This window comes from Pleurodeles waltl, chromosome 6 (genome assembly GCF_031143425.1).
Source record: "Pleurodeles waltl isolate 20211129_DDA chromosome 6, aPleWal1.hap1.20221129, whole genome shotgun sequence".
Classification (NCBI taxonomy): Eukaryota; Metazoa; Chordata; class Amphibia; order Caudata; family Salamandridae; genus Pleurodeles; species Pleurodeles waltl.
This window is the reverse complement of record NC_090445.1, coordinates 1181530068-1181545811: the sequence shown is the minus strand read 5'-3', so window position 1 is coordinate 1181545811 and position 15744 is coordinate 1181530068. Positions and strand designations below refer to the sequence as shown.

The following is a 15744-nucleotide window of genomic DNA, read 5'->3' as shown; positions in this document are numbered from 1 at the left end:
CAAACAATTACCATGGCAGTGATCCCTCCCACACACAGCCAATGTACCACACCAACGGCCAGCGCAGTACGATCACTGAACACAGGCAGAAGACAAGGATCTGCCAACCTTATTATGACATAGCACACCGCCAGGATTTCCGGGGCAGTAGCAACAACACCAAAAGCCTGGCAGAAACACATCATTTAAAGGGAGACACTCACCTCCAGGGACACAGAGGAGTCCGCGGCCGTCATGGAACCAGAACTGCAAGTCTTCCCCATGCTGTACCACGCCATGACCGTCAAGGAGCACCAACGCCGACGGAGAGTACAGCTGCCTAGCACACAAGGGACGGAGGGGAAGAGTGACACACACCATACATACACACCACACACCCAGAACCAGCTGCAGAGTAAATCGACTGTAACAGTACCCATGAGCAGAGAAAGCCAGGACACATACATCTGTTCCAACCACTGTAATCATGTTGGATGAAAATTAAAAATCCAAAAACATACAAAACTGCATATGTACAAACAGGCCCAAAGGCCAGTTCAAAGTCTCTAATGCCCACAGTGCAAAGTCCAAGCCCCACCCTGACTCCTGACAACATCGGGACTCCACAATTCAGGGGCATCATGTTGGAAATGGCAGGTACCTCAGGGTGCAGGGGGCAGTTGGTGGAGGGTATGTGTGGGGTGCTTCTCTTTGGTAGGGGGCTCCTATCCCACTGGTTCTGGAGGGGGAGTCCTTGCCCTCTGGTGATGGAGGGGGGAGTCCTTGCCCTCTGGTGATGGAGGGGGGAGTCCTTGCCCTCTGGTGATGGAGGGGGGGGGGGGGGGGAGTCCTTGCCCTCTGGTGATGGAGGGGGGGGGGGGGGGGGGGGGGAGTCCTTGCCCTCTGGTGATGGGGGGGGGGGAAGAGTCCTTGCCCTCTGGTGATGGAGGGGGGGGGGGGGGGGGAAAAGAGTCCTTGCCCTCTGGTGATGGAGGGGGGGGGGGGGGGGGGGGAGAGTCCTTGCCCTCTGGTGATGGAGGGGGGGGGGAAGAGTCCTTGCCCTCTGGTGATGGAGGGAGGGGGGGGGGGGGTTTGAAGAGTCCTTTCCCTCTGGTGATGGAGGGGGGGGGGGGGGGGGGGAGTCCTTGCCCTCTGGTGATGGAGGGGGGGGGGGGGAAAGAGTCCTTGCCCTCTGGTGATGGAGGGGGGGGGGGGGGGGAAAGAGTCCTTGCCCTCTGGTGATGGAGGGGGGAGTCCTTGCCCTCTGGTGATGGAGGGGGGGGGGGGGGAAGAGTCCTTGCCCTCTGGTGATGGAGGGAGGGGGGGGGGATTTGAAGAGTCCTTTCCCTCTGGTGATGGAGGGGGGGGGGGGGGGGGGGGGGGGGAGTCCTTGCCCTCTGGTGATGGGGGGGGGGGGGGGGGGGGGAGTCCTTGCCCTCTGGTGATGGAGGGGGGAGTCCTTGCCCTCTGGTGATGGAGGGGGGAGTCCTTGCCCTCTGGTGATGGGGGGGGGGGGGAAGTCCTTGCCCTCTGGTGATGGAGGGGGGAGTCCTTGCCCTCTGGTGATGGAGGGGGGAGTCCTTGCCCTCTGGTGATGGAGGAGGGGGGCTCCGGTGATGGAGGGGGGCTCCTTGCCCCCTGGTTCTGGAGGAGGATCCTTGGCCACTGGTTCTGGAGGGGCCTCCTTGGCCACTGGTTCTGGACGGGCCTCCTTGGGCTTAGTTTTTGTAGGGGCCTCCTTGGGCTTAGTTTTTGTAGGGGCCTCCTTGGGCTTAGTTTTTGTAGGGGCCTCCTTGGGCTTAGTTTTTGTAGGGGTCTCCTTGGCCTTGGTCCGGGGAGGGGTCTCCTTGGCCTTGGTCCGGGGAGGGGTCTCCTTGGCCTTGGTCCGGGGAGGGGTCTCCTTGGCCTTGGTCCGGGGAGGGGTCTCCTTGGCCTTGGTCCGGGGAGGGGTCTCCTTGGCCTTGGTCCGGGGAGGGGTCTCCTTGGCCTTGGTCCGGGGAGGGGTCTCCTTGGCCTTGGTCCGGGGAGGGGTCTCCTTGGCCTTGGTCCGGGGAGGGGTCTCCTTGGCCTTAGGTTTTGGAGGTGGCTCCATGGTCTTGGTTGTCTGTTTGGGAGGAAGCTGCACTTTAGTCCTCTGTTTTGGGGGTGGAGGAGTGTACTTGGGGCGGGGGGTTGGCGTCGCACTCATGTGCCCCTTAGTGGCAGCTGGAGACTTTGGGGGTGGTATAGTGTCAGACTGGGTGCTTGAGGTAAGGGGCTGGGGGGTGGGACCTTCTTCTTACGGGCAGGACAGAGGGTACAGGGGGAAGGAAGAGGTCAAGGCTTGAATGGAAAAGCTTCTTAGGGCCAATTGGAAGGGATGTGGGAGGAGGAATGGGAGTGTCGGTAAAGGGAGTGGTTGGAGGAGGTGGTGTGCTGGACTTGGGTGCAGGTGCATGGACAGTTTGCATGTGTGGGGTGGACGGCTGTTGGGGGTCTGAGTGTGAGCGTTTGTGTGTCTTTGTAGGGGGCAGACAAGGTGGGGGAGGACAAAGAGGGCATGTGGATGGATGTTGTGGTGGTGTCTGCAAGTGAGGTGGGTGTGCTGCATCATGTGGTGATGGTGGTGACTGCGCATATGGTGTGTGGGGTGCATGTCTGCGGGTCTGCTGTTGTGACTGTAGGAAATGCTGTGTAGGTGGCAGATTCAGACACTGTTGATTCAGTGCATGCAGGTGTGAGTCCGGATGTGACTGAGGGAAGAGGAGGGCGAGACAGTGGATGATGTTGTGTGCGCATCTGTCTGTTGGCTGTGTGAGTGCTTGAGGACTGAAGTTTGCTGCCTGTGTTTGTCTGTGCATGTCTTGAGCGATGTTTTGTGTGCATGCTTGTCTGAGTGTGTGCGTGGGATGGGTTGGGATGAGAAGACTGGGACTGGGAAGTGGTAGTTGGAGGAGGGACAGAAGAAACAGGGACACTGGCTGCCGTAGGTGAAGAGGCCAGTGCCTGAAACGATCTATGTAGGGCCACCAAGCCACCATGAATGCCCTCCAGGAAGGCATTGCATTGCTGCATCTGGGATGCCAGCCCCCGGATGGCATTCACAATGGTTGACTGCCCTAGAAGATGGATCTCAGGAGGTCAACAGCCTCCTCACTGATGGCAGCAGGGCTGACTGGGGCAGGGCCTGGGGTGAAGAGATACCCACCCTCCGGGGTGAGCGGGCACGGGCATCTCAGTGGGGTCTACTGGGAGGGCGCTGCTGGTACAGGAGAGGTGGTAGAACCTGTAGCTGGGGTGGTCCCAGAGGTGTCTGCCACCACCAGGGAGCTCACATCGGAGGAGGAATCAGAGTCAGTTGCATCAGCTCCTGCCCCCGCCGTGATTCTCCCCTCACCCTCCGTCCCACTGGTCCCCTCGGCGGACTCTGCCTCCTGGGTCCCGTGGGCTGCAGCTCCCTCACTCAGCGGAGCCCCACTCCTTTGCAAGATGATGCTAATGCACACATAGACAGGTTGACAAAAGAAGAGAGAGGGGGGAGAAAAAAGGGAGCACAGGGTCAATCACAGCATCAACAGCACAGATAGCATACACATCACTGTCACACACTGAGACTTAGAATGGGCAATATGGCCCACACTGGCATTCCATTGGCTAAGTACCACAGTGAGGTATGAGCCAACTAAGCCTTGTCTGCCATGGAAAGCCAGTTACCTAGCTATCAAGAACATGCATTTCACCCTATTGACCTAAGCTGGACCACACGGCAATGTCTAAACTGACATACTGAGGCATCCACTGACTAGTACCCTGCACCCAAATCCCATGCCAGGCAACAGAGATGGTTGTCAAAAACACACTGTACTCACCCCCTTGTGGCTGCTGTGATGCCCTCAAGCGCCCCTCCAGCTCTGGGTAGGTCACTGCCAGTTTGCAAGCCATCAGGGCACCCCTCTCTCGTTGGGAGGCCACCCCCAGCTGGGCCTCCGCAGTCTTCCGGGCCCAGCATCTCAGGCCCTCCCACCGTTTCCTGCAGTGGGTGCTCCACCTGCTATAGACCCCCAGGGTCCGCACTTCCTTGGTGATGGCACGCCACAACCTCTTCTTCTGATGGGCGCTAACCTGCAGAGGAAACACAAACAATGGGACACCATAAACCAGACAATCCAGCCTGTCACACACATATGGCCTACAAACTGCATTAGCCCCTCCTCAGGCACACACATGACCTGTACCCCTACATTAACACTGCCACCAGCCATACCCCCCCAAATGACACACTACTAGCACACTCATACATCTCCATGCAGCCATGTTGCATGCAACGTACCCATGATGTACTCACCTGTTGGTCTGGAGGCCCATACAGGGGTAGGATCCCATCCACATGCCTCTCCAACGTAAAGGCTGGGGCCCTTTCCTCTGTTGCCTGTGCCATGGCAGGTTCCAGACACAGGTCACAGCAGCACATGCAGTGGAGATGTCGTCCTGTGGAAAGTCAGGAATCAAGTGAAGTGGTAGAAATAAAATGGCAGTCACATCCATGGAGGTGAACACCGTCACCGCCGGCGTTGATCATCATTGGTTCCCATACTCCATAGAGGGCCATGTTAGCCAATGAGGAACTGCACGGTGGTGAAGACCGCCTCCCGCCATGACGCGAACGGCAGAGGAGTGAGGTCACTTCCATCTGTCCCTACATACAGGACAGGTGGTTGCCATTTTCTAATGCTAGTACACATGTACAGATTAATAAGTCATTGTAGTCAGATGTACTCACCTATACAACTTCAGTGTCCAACATACAAGCATGCTCTGTGTACACTGCTGTAGTGTGTTCATGGTTCCTGTTGTCACTCCCTTATTACTTTTGGGTCCCTTAGGTACCATCCACTGTGGAGGAATAGGAGGAGGAGGCAAGCACCCGTGTACAGACCCCTTGTGGACTTGGCTACACTCGAGGACAGGCACATCATACTCACCTATCATCTGGACAGGGCCACAATCACAGAGCTGTGTTCACAATTGAGCCTGATCTGCTACCTGCTATTCGTTGCACAACACTAATACCCCCTCTTGTGCAGGTACTCTCAGTGCTCCATTTCCTGGCAACTGGCTCGTTCCAGGTGACAGTGGGCTTGGCTCCAGGAATGTCACAGCCAATGTTCTCTATTGTGCTTGCAAGGGTTTTGTCTGCCTTGCTTAAACAGATGTGCAGCTACATCGTATTTCCCCAGGTAGATGGTTTACCCTCTGTGAAAGCTGGATTCTATGCAATGGGGCATATACTGCATGTAATTGGGGCCAATGAGGGCACCCGTAATACCTTAGTCCCCCCCCAGGGCCAATGAACAAGTGTACAGGGATAGGAAGAGTTTCCACTCACTCAATGTCCAGATGGTGTGCCTTGCTGACAAGTACATCTCCCACGTCACTGCCAAGTATCCTGGGTCGGTGCATGATGCCTTTGTCCTGAGGAATAACAGCGTCCCACAGCTGATGCCACAGCTGATGGCACAACTACAGAGGCACAGACTGAGTACTCACTCAATGTATGTCAGTGTATGCCTTCAGGTGTCAGGGCTAATGCGTGTCCCTCATTTCTTGCAGGTAATTCCAGCTACCCAAACCTGTCCTGGCTCCTGACCCCTGTTAGGAATCCGAGACCGAGACCAGAATAGGTACAATGATACTCATGGGGGTACCAAGAGGATTGTTGAAAGGACCTTCGGGCTCAGGTGCCTCCATCTGACAGGTGGATCCCTATGTTACGCCCCTGAGAAGGTCTGCAGGATTGTTGTTATGTGCTACATGTGGCACAATATGGCCCTCAGACGGCATGTGCCCTATCTGCAGGAGGAGGGAGGTGGCAATGCAGCTGTGGCAGCAGTGGACACTGAGGACAGTAAAGAGGAGGAAGGGGAGGAGGAGGAGGTTGTTGACAACAGGACACATATGATCCAGCAGTACTTCCAAGAACACTCAGGTATGACTGTTGAACTAAACATTTCTCCATTTCAGTGTTATGGCTGTAACATAGGGCTAGTCATTACATTTGCATCCAACTTGACTGTCACCTATGCCTTCCCTTATTGCAGATGTTGCTGTGGTTACAACAGTGTAATGCTGTGATGTGTACAGGCTGCTGAGACATTTGTAGGAAGGATCAACATATTACTGGACATTTACACAGGATCATGCAGTTTATAACAGTTCTATACATTGGACATTACCTTCAGATAAAGCACTATTACTCAAGTTGTGTCCAAGGGTGTTTATTAAAAATGTGTATTCAATGCAAAGTGCAATAGAGTGGGGTGATGGTTGGGAATAGTCCAGTGTAGTGGGCCAGTCTGTTTGTAGCATAGGTCCAGTGTCCATGGGGGTATAGGAAGGGGAGCAATGGCAGTTCAAAGTGGACAAGGTGACACAGTGGAACACAATGGGGACATTTAGGAGGGTCTCATTTCCTGGCGGTGGTCTTGGTTTTGTAACTGTCTCTGGTGTCTGTCTGGGTCACAGAGACTGTTTGCGGGGTGGGTCATCTTCTGCAGAGGGAGGGGTGCTGGTGGCCTGTGGGTCCTGTGGCAGGGCCTCCTGTCCACTAGCTGCAGCTGATGTGGAGGGCTGGTCAGTACACAGGCTAGTGGAAGGGGCACCCTGGTGTACGGTGCAGTCCCTCATGATGTTGGCCATGTCACCCAGCACCCCATGTAATGGAGGCCATGGTGGTGTTCAGAGCCTGCAATTCTTGCTTGATCTCCTGGTGGTGTTCCCCCTGCAGCCGCTGGTTCTCCTGCATGATGTTTATCACTTGACCCATCTTGTCCTGGGATTGATGGTAAGCCCCCAGTACATTAGTGAGTGCCTCCTGGGCAGTCGGTTCCCTGGCCCTGACCTTCCCCTGGCGCACAGCTTTCCTCTGACCGTCCCCGACACCCTGTGCATATGTCCCCTGAACAGTGTGCCCACTGGCAATGACCCCAGGACCCTCATTGTCTTGCCTGTGAGGTATGGACTAGGGTCCCTGTACAGGTGGGTGCACTTCTGATTGACATTTCCTGGAGACAGAGGTCTGGGGACATTGGGTGACTGCTGTGGTGTTGGATTCTGAGGGGGGAGGCTCTGTAGTGGACTGGGTGTTGGATAGGGTAGCCGACTGACCAGTGGTCCCTGATGGGCCAGAGAGTTCATCCAGATCCAGAGGCATCTTCTGGTGGGGGACTGATTTGCTGTGGCACCTCCTCGCCGCTGAGATTGGTTGGGGAATCTGTGGGGATACAAATAGTGTACTATGCTACATGCCTGTGACATATTCTGCATCACCAGCTTCCCTATCCTATTGCTGTTGCCCTGCCACCTTTGTTTGTGTATGGTGATGTATTGTGGGATTGTAAGTTGTCCATGCTGTGCATGCATTGGTGGTGTGTGTACATGCAGAGCTGGAAGGGAAGTGCATGCATCGAGTATGGCATGCAGGGCTTGGCCTTTAATTTTGTTAATTATGTTGGTGCACTGTGTGGGATGGAGTGGGGTGATGGGTGTCAGGGTGAGGGGTGGTGGTGGCATGGAGGGTGATAGGTAGTAAATGTTGACTCACCAGTTTCCAGTCCTCCGGCGACTCCAGTGAGACCCTCAGGATGCAGGATTGGTAAGACTTGCTCCTCCCATGCCGTCAGCTGTGGGGGAGTAGGTGGGGGTCCACTGCCAGTCCTCTGGATGGCGAGCTGGTGCCTTGCTGCAATGGAACGCACCTTTCCCCATGGTCGTTCCACCTCTTCCTTATGTCGTCCCTTGTGTGTGGATGTAGTCCCACGGCATTCACCCTCTCCACAATCCTCCGCCATAGCTCCATCTTCCTGCCAATGGATATCTCCTGGACCTGTGCTCCCAACAGCTGTGGCTCTACCCTGAATATTTGCTCAACCATGACCTGCAACTCCTCATCGGTGAAACGGGGTTGCCTTTGTGGGGACATGGGTGTTGTGTGGTGTGTGTAGGTTGTGCAGAGGGTGATGTGTGATGTGGTGGGGTGTGTGGAGCATGTGGGATGAATAGGTAGTTGTGATATGTGTGCGCAGTTCTCTTTTGTATTAGCGTTGTAAAGTGTAGCCATCTTGTCGTGTTAGCAAAGGATTGTGGGTGATGTGTGTGTTTTATAGTGCTGTTGGTGGGTGTGCATTTGTCTCAGGTGTGGGTTTTTGGTTCTGGTCAATGTTGTCATGTTTTGTATTTGGGTGGCCTTATCAGCCGTGGCGGTGTGAACCGGCAATGGTTTACCGCCGCTGAATGTCCACTGTGGTGATTCGTGGGTCATTATTTGGAGGGCGTAGTATTGGTGGCATAACGGAATGGGCGGTAGTTCTGACAGTTTATCACATTCAGTGGGTCTGGCGGATTCGTGGTCGTGGCTATTTTTTGTTGGTTTTGTGTGTTTGTGTCATTATCTGGCGGACGGATGTTCGCCACTGCGGCGGTATGTTGGCGGCAGACACCGCAGCGGTATTCGGAGTTTACAGCCAATGTCATATTGAGGGCCATAGTGATATATTCTTAAATTAATCTCATGCACTGGTTATCGTACATAGCACATTCCAGCCTGGTGTTTTCACACACAATGCAACTCTTGACAGAGAGTTATATGTATGGTCATAAGCAAATCAGTCTAAGCCCTGCTCCAAAAGGAACCGTCAAGCCCAAACTGATGGGACTGGTCCCCTCCAGAAAGGAACACAAGCAGGGCCAGATCGGTTTCGGCCTACTTAGATCGGTCAGTAAGGAAGAGCTTGAATCCTGTGGCACAGTGATCACAGGACCCACATCTAGGTATTCCTATTGCACCTAGGTCATCTACAGAAACAGAGAACAAAGTGATCAAAGGAATGTTTAAATTCATCTCAGCCTCGCTCAAACCTCACTCGAATCCATCGTTTTTTGCTCACTATGCCACTCTGGAAAGAGACCTGCCATATCAAATCATTCCTGGTCTTCTTCCAAAATGCCAAAGAAGGTCTCTTCAAGACAGGAGCACCATTAGGCCAGACTGGTTTCTGCCTACTTAGTTCTCTTCAGAAAGTCAATACCAACTACTGTTGGTTCTGATCCCCTCAATGGTGTTCGGTAGAGTTTCCAACATGACAATGTTTAAAATGAAATGATGCTACCACTTCCATAACACAGACTTACAGCCCGCTTGAAGTACATATTTGGAGGAGGATTGCAGGGAGCACTAGCAATAACACAAAGACATGGTCTATGTATGACCCATTAGGTTTTCAAGAATTGGGGGGACACACAAAAGTGAGAAACAGTAGCGTGGTATGGCGTGTTCAAAATAATAATTAAATCAGTTTTCTTGGCAACTTCATGCTAAGCTGATATAAAGGAGATTCAGCTCAAACGAAATTTGAAGTACATAATCCACAGTTATCCTTCAGGTTGTCTCCTATATTATCCTTCTTGCCCTGATCAGCTGGACAATTTATTTAAAACTTGGGAGCTACCTTAGAAATAATCACAATATTAAAAAATACCACCTGTTGTATACATTTGGAAAGTTAGTAATGGGATGGTTCATTATGAGGCACAACAAGGAGGTTCCCCATTTTTTCAACACTTTAAACATATTTTTTATGGTTTCTTGTCACTACACAGAATGGCTATAAGAAGGAATTCCTTAGGCAGATGATGATTTTTTTCTAGGCCTTAAGATAGATTGGTTTTGAAAATTTTACCTGGGTGTATTGGTCATGTGGTTATTTGTTGGGGCAAGAAATAATTTGCATATAATTCTAATCATATATATTGCCTTCATTTTTTTAATTTCAGGAATTAAAAAAAAAAAAATGTTTTATGGTGGTCTTCTTAAAAAACGAATAAAAGTAATTTTGAATTGAATTTCAAAGTGTTGACAACCAACAAATGTTTTTTAAAGCAACGCAGGAAGAAAGTGCTTAAATATGCACAAGTGAAACCACATAAAACCATCCCAGAGAATGGTCCATTTGCTCTAAGAGATTGTAAATATCTATTTCGAAGTAGCCTAAGATGTCAAATAGGCCTACTGGGATAAAGGGCCAGTATATATACCTGAACTAGCAGCCCCATGTTTCTAACAAGATCCTAGGTTTAGCACTGGCACAACAGATCACCCAACAAACATTGTAACAGTGACAACACATTAGCAAGACTCTCAGAGGGCAGGGTGCCATACTGTTGCATGCACCAAAGCCAAACAAGGGGGCGGACCTCCACTACTGATGCTCCAGGAAAAGCCTGAGCCCTGATTTGTTCCAACTTTCCTGCCAGCTGATACTACTACTGAAGAATATCAGACTGTGGTTCACCATACCCCAATTGAACTCTAGTCAGACATTCCTCACTAGGTGCAGACACCATCTTAACTACAGTGCATAGGAAGGACCATAAGGGATAGCACAGTGTGCTAAGAATCTATTTCTCAAATAACAAATACCTTTAAATGAAAATGTCACATTTTGAAATATGGAAAGTGGCGGCCACCTTCGGATGCTGTCAACTTCCTGACATAATGCAAAATCTGGAAATAGAAATGTTGATCTATTTATGACTTTTGCAACCTTGAAGATGACGATCAGGATCAAAAATGTTGCTCCAGTCCCATTCTTTTGCCTGCTTCAATGAATAACCAATGAAGTTAATGACTACAATGTTTGTGGTGTACTTGCACAATGTTTCACATGTTTATTCTCAAGAATGAAATCCTAGTAATAGAAAGGCTTGTTTTGACATTATGCCTATTACACAAAGGACAGTCTCATTCTGCATTCCTCCACCTTTCCTGTATCATTCCTTTAGTTCATAATGAAATGTAAAAATGTGTTCAGCATCACAACAGCCATTTGGCCATAACAAATGCCAGGCTTTAAATTTTTTCTCTCTAATTTCCATGCTTGTTAAATTTAGGACTCTCAATTCAAGTGTTCACTATACTATATTTATAATGTCTGCATCATTAAGTTCACTCCTCATCTGCCACACACTTCACTGCAAACAAACCAGTAGTTCAGGTGTGCACGGATGCATGTATGTTGTATTTGTATACCACAAACCTAGCCAAAAGGCAGTTTGAGGCTACTGCCCTGTTGTTACTTTTTTTCTCACTTCTTGATCTCCAGAGTGAGAGGTCATGGCTTCACAAGTGCCAAGATCCACCAATGAGTCAAAGTCACCAGAACTTGTGAGCTTGACTGCAAGGTAAGCGGGGATACTGATTGTTATGGCTTTGTAAATGATGCAGCTGGTTTTGAACACGGTGCAGAACAGCAAAGGGGCTAATGGAGCTCCATCAAGGTGGTGGTGATGTGATCATATTTCTACAAGACCTGCAAGAGACATGCTATAGTGTTTAGAATGCACATAAGGGATGTTAGTACGGGGTCTGAAAAGCCATGAAGCAAGCAGTTATTACCACCAAATGTGAGAGTAGGAGTTTTGAATAGCAGTTCTGACAATGCTTTCAAGAAGAAAATATTTCTCTTTTTTTTTTTTTTAGAATAGGAAGCTGGTACTGCGCTGTTTTTTGGCAATGTGTTCTTTTAGGATGAGTTTAGTCTACTAGGTGAACAGAAGTGATCTGGCATTCGGTTAAAGTTGGGGTTCAAAAGCGTTGAGGTTCCTTTAAGGTTAGGTTTGTACGGTTTCTTGCTTGTCTTTCTTGGGAGACTACGGGATTTCTGTGTTGGTTGGGTTGAGCTTCATGTAGGTGCTGGACATCAAGATCTGGATGAGGTGCAGGCAGTGCTGAGGCACAGGATGTCTGAAGCAGAGGACACTTTCAAGTAGATTTCTTCATCATCAGAATCCTGATGCTGTTATCTGTGAGTAGTGCCCCAAGGAGAGATGAAATGTGAAAAATACAGAAGCCTAGCAGACTCAGCATGTGATAGAGATCTTTAGGGACCTGGAGGTGCCAATGTGAATGAACTGCTGTTGGTTTGAAAGGCAGGAGGAGAAGCAGTTAAGGACATTGCCAGTTAATAGTATTGGAGACTCTAAGGTGTAGATGAAAGTAGGATGGCTGACTATGTTAATGGCAGCACAGACGTTCAGCAGCATCGGGAGACATGGATTATCTTCCCCTGCGGTCTATGGACATGGAGTTGACAAGGTGAGAGATGAGTTCAAGCAGTAGGTTGTCTAAGGAGAAGTCTTTGAAGGATCTGAAGGTTTAGTGTTCCCTTTTGGGTTGACCTTGAACTGTTGGTAGTAAGCTGAGAAGGGGGGTTGGGGTGATGAAGTGGTCAGTCCAGTCCATGGGTAGGAGTAGTGTGCATTAGATTGTTGGTGATGTTGGGAAGAAGAGGTTGAGGATGTGGCTTTTGGAGTGAGTTGTTTGGGTGACATGCTGTACAATGTTGAATGTGGCTATGGGGCTGAGGGGGTGTCAAGTATTTTATTAAAGCTTCTGTTATCTGGGAGGTTGAAGTCACTCGAGAAGGCATGTGGACATGATGGATCGATCAAATGTCAAAAAGATTTGGGAACTCATCAATTAAGACCTTGTTCTGCCTGGGCGGCCTGTAGATGAGCTGGAAGGTGGGGTCTGAGGTGCAGTCAATGGAGAATGGTTAGTCAGCAGCTCCATGGATTTCAGTGTTACTTTCTTCCCTAAACTGCAGGACTAAGACGAATTAGGGATGACAGCAAAGCCTCCTCCCTTCTTATTTGCAAGATCAATGTGATGGGCATAGTAGTCTGTGGGAAGAATAAATTTCTTGAATGTGTGATGATGTGGGGATGACCTATGTTTGTGTGCGGAAGAGAGGATCAAACTTGTGATTGGTGTTCAAGTCTGCAATGCCTGGATTGCTGCAGAGTGAGTGTTAATGAGAATGTGATGAAATCTGTGTTCTGAGTTTGACGTTTCTGTGATAGCCAATGGGATGTGCACTAGGGTGTGTCTATGTGTTGTGAGAATTCTGTGTGAGTGTTTTGGTTGTATGGGGGTGATTCTAGGGATCTGGAGTATAGGATGCTTGGTGAAGCACATTATTATATCCTATCTCGTTGATTTCGATGGAGCAGTGGTTTTGTTGCAATGCCCTGTCTTGCCGTAACAGACAGACCCAATTAGGCAATGCCCTTGTCTTTGTCAGCACTTGAGTATGTCTCTTCACTTTGACAACTCTACCTTTGTGATGTACTGTTACATTTTTAAACCTTGTAGGTATTGTTTTGCACTTCATTTGATACATTACTATTGCACGCAGTCTTTACTTAATTCCACATATTCTCATTTCCCAGAGCATTTTGGTCATGTTAGTTATTCATGTGTAATACATGTCATCACAGTTTGGATTTACTGCAACTCCTAATACATATATATGTGTGTGTGTGGCTCAGAGGAGTGTAGCAGTGCAGTTTCAATGTCCAGTCTACATATATTAATCTAGTTTTCTTAATAGATATTATATAGAAAATACATGCACAATAAAAAACATACTGTACATTTTGAATTAAGGTGGACTTATAACTATTAACTGTCCAAGGGAAATATTTATGTTTACCTGTTCTTCTCGCTCCTTGTCTTTGGTCTTGATTTTGGAGATTTTACAGAAATTGCCATCTCGAGCAGGAATAACTGAGATCTGATGCAGTGGCATGTTCATCACAGCCTCCTGTTAAATAATCTCATTCAATTTAAAATTGTATTGAAATTCCCATTTTGTACCACTGCCCTCGCTTGAACCTGCAGAAAAAAAGACTACATTTGTGGCAAGTCCAGAAGCACACCAATTGCTACATATATTTGACCACTTATTTTGGTACAGTAAAGTTGTACTTCAAAATACAATGTGACAATAGTATTTGTCTCACTGAAGTCCTGCATGACTCATATTAAACATCGTAAATCTATCATCAATAAGGAGTGTAAGAGAATAAATGTACAAGTTACTTACCTTCGGTAACAATATATCTGGTAGAGACATATTCTAGCTGCAGATTCCTTACCTTAGAATTTTTCCCCAGGCATCAGACTGGATCCAGAGATTCCTTCTTCCAGCAATACCCTTGCGCGTTGGTAGCTGGCGTGGATCGACTCTGCGGGCATTGTTAGCATAGTAGTTCAGTGACGTCAGTTTCTTTTAACGACTTTCCACGCCAAAGCGCAGAGCCCAAAGAACACTGAGATTGGTGCGCCAGAGCTAAGGTCCTGAATGGGGAATCCCGGTCCCTAGAAATCAGTTCGCAAGCGGGGAGGATGGGTGGGTCGGTAAGGAATCTGCAACTAGAATATGTCTCTACCAGATATATTGTTACCGAAGGTAAGTAACTTGTACATTTGATAGAGACTTCTAGTTGCAGATTCCTTACCTTAGAATAGATTCACAAGCAATGCCATCCTCGGAGGTAGGCTGCGAACCAAGATCATACTAGAAAGTCCTGCAAGACCGAACAACCAAAGTAGCTGTCCTGATGGACCTGACTGTCTAGGCAGTAATGTTTAGCAAACGTGTGCAGAGATACCCACATAGTTGCCTGGCAGATATCCAGGACAGGAACTCTGCATGCAAATGCAATGGAAGCAGCAGTTACTCTGGTGGAATGAGCGCGCAAGCCCTCAGGGGGTTTGCTTCTTGGCCAAAGCGCGGCACATCTTGATGCAAAGAAGTACCCATCCAGAGATGGTACATTTTTGCACCACCTTCCCTTTCTTCGCACCCACAAATCCAACAAAGAGTTGATGGTCCACCCGGAAATCTTTAGCACAATTTAGATAGGAGGCCAACGCTCTTTTTTGGGGTCCAAGCGGTAGAGGCTCTCCTCCTCATGGGAAGGATGTGGGGGTGCGTAAAAAGTAGGCAAGGTGCTGGACTGGCCTACATGAAAGGTCGTAACAACCTTGGGAAGGAAGGAAGCCTTAGTGCACAACACCACTTTGTCAGGGTACACAGGCAAGTATGGGGGTTTTGAAGAAAGAGCCTGAAGCTCACTCACTCTGCGAGCAGAAGTGATGGCAACAAGAAAAACAGTCTTGAAAGTGAGGAGCCGTAAAGGGCAATTGTGCAGTATACATTAAGAAAGTAAGGACAAGACTGAGGTCCCACTAAGGCATGATAAATGGAGTGGGAGGAAATAAATGGGTGAGACCTTTAAGGAATCGATTGACATTAGGAGACTTAAAGAGTGATGGCTGATCAGGTAACCTAAGAAAGGCCGAAATAGCCGATAAATACCCTTTAAGGGTGCCCAAGCAGAGCCATGCTGGGCTAAAGATAGGATGAACAAAAGAACCTTAGAAGAAGGAGCAGAGAGGGGATCAACAGATTTGTTGGTACACCATGCCACAAATGTATGCCGACAGGCATATACCGTTTTGGTGGAGGGACGCCTGGCTGCCAAGATAACGTCACAGACTTCGGGTGGGAGGTCAAAAGCCATCAACTGCCACCGCTCAATCTCCACACATGAAGGCGGAAACTGGACAGCTTCGGTTGGAGAATCGTCCCTGATCTTCTTGAGAACTCTGGGCAGAAGCTCAATAGGCAGAAAGGTGGCCGGAGTTCCACTCGAGACAAAAAGCGTCTCCGAGAGAGTGCCGCCTTGGAAACTCGCAGGGGTGGACTGAGCAGACCTCTCATTCCCTGTCCCACGTCCCGGCCACGCAGAGGCTGAACAGCATGGGTGGCACGGTGGCTGGGATGGGGACACGACAGGGAGCCCCTTCCTTGGCCACGAAAGGGGCAAAAGGTGGACTGTTGGGGGCGAGGGGCAGTGGAAAGCCAGAGGGACTGAGCTGTAGCA

General features: G+C 49.5%; 1 protein-coding gene across 5 annotated transcripts in view; it reads right to left on the bottom strand.

Moving 5' to 3' along the window:
• MARCHF8 (membrane associated ring-CH-type finger 8) overlaps positions 1-15744 on the bottom strand; it is a 585276-nt gene that overhangs the window by 501661 nt on the left and 67871 nt on the right. For 3 of the 5 annotated variants that reach the window (XM_069240426.1, XM_069240425.1, XM_069240429.1), the window contains exon 3: positions 13506-13616. In XM_069240426.1, coding sequence (XP_069096527.1) covers positions 13506-13616 — 111 coding nt within the window. Of the gene's footprint in view, positions 1-13505; positions 13688-15744 lie in introns of all 5 variants that reach the window. The other 2 variants (XM_069240427.1, XM_069240430.1) reach the window with 1 other exon arrangement.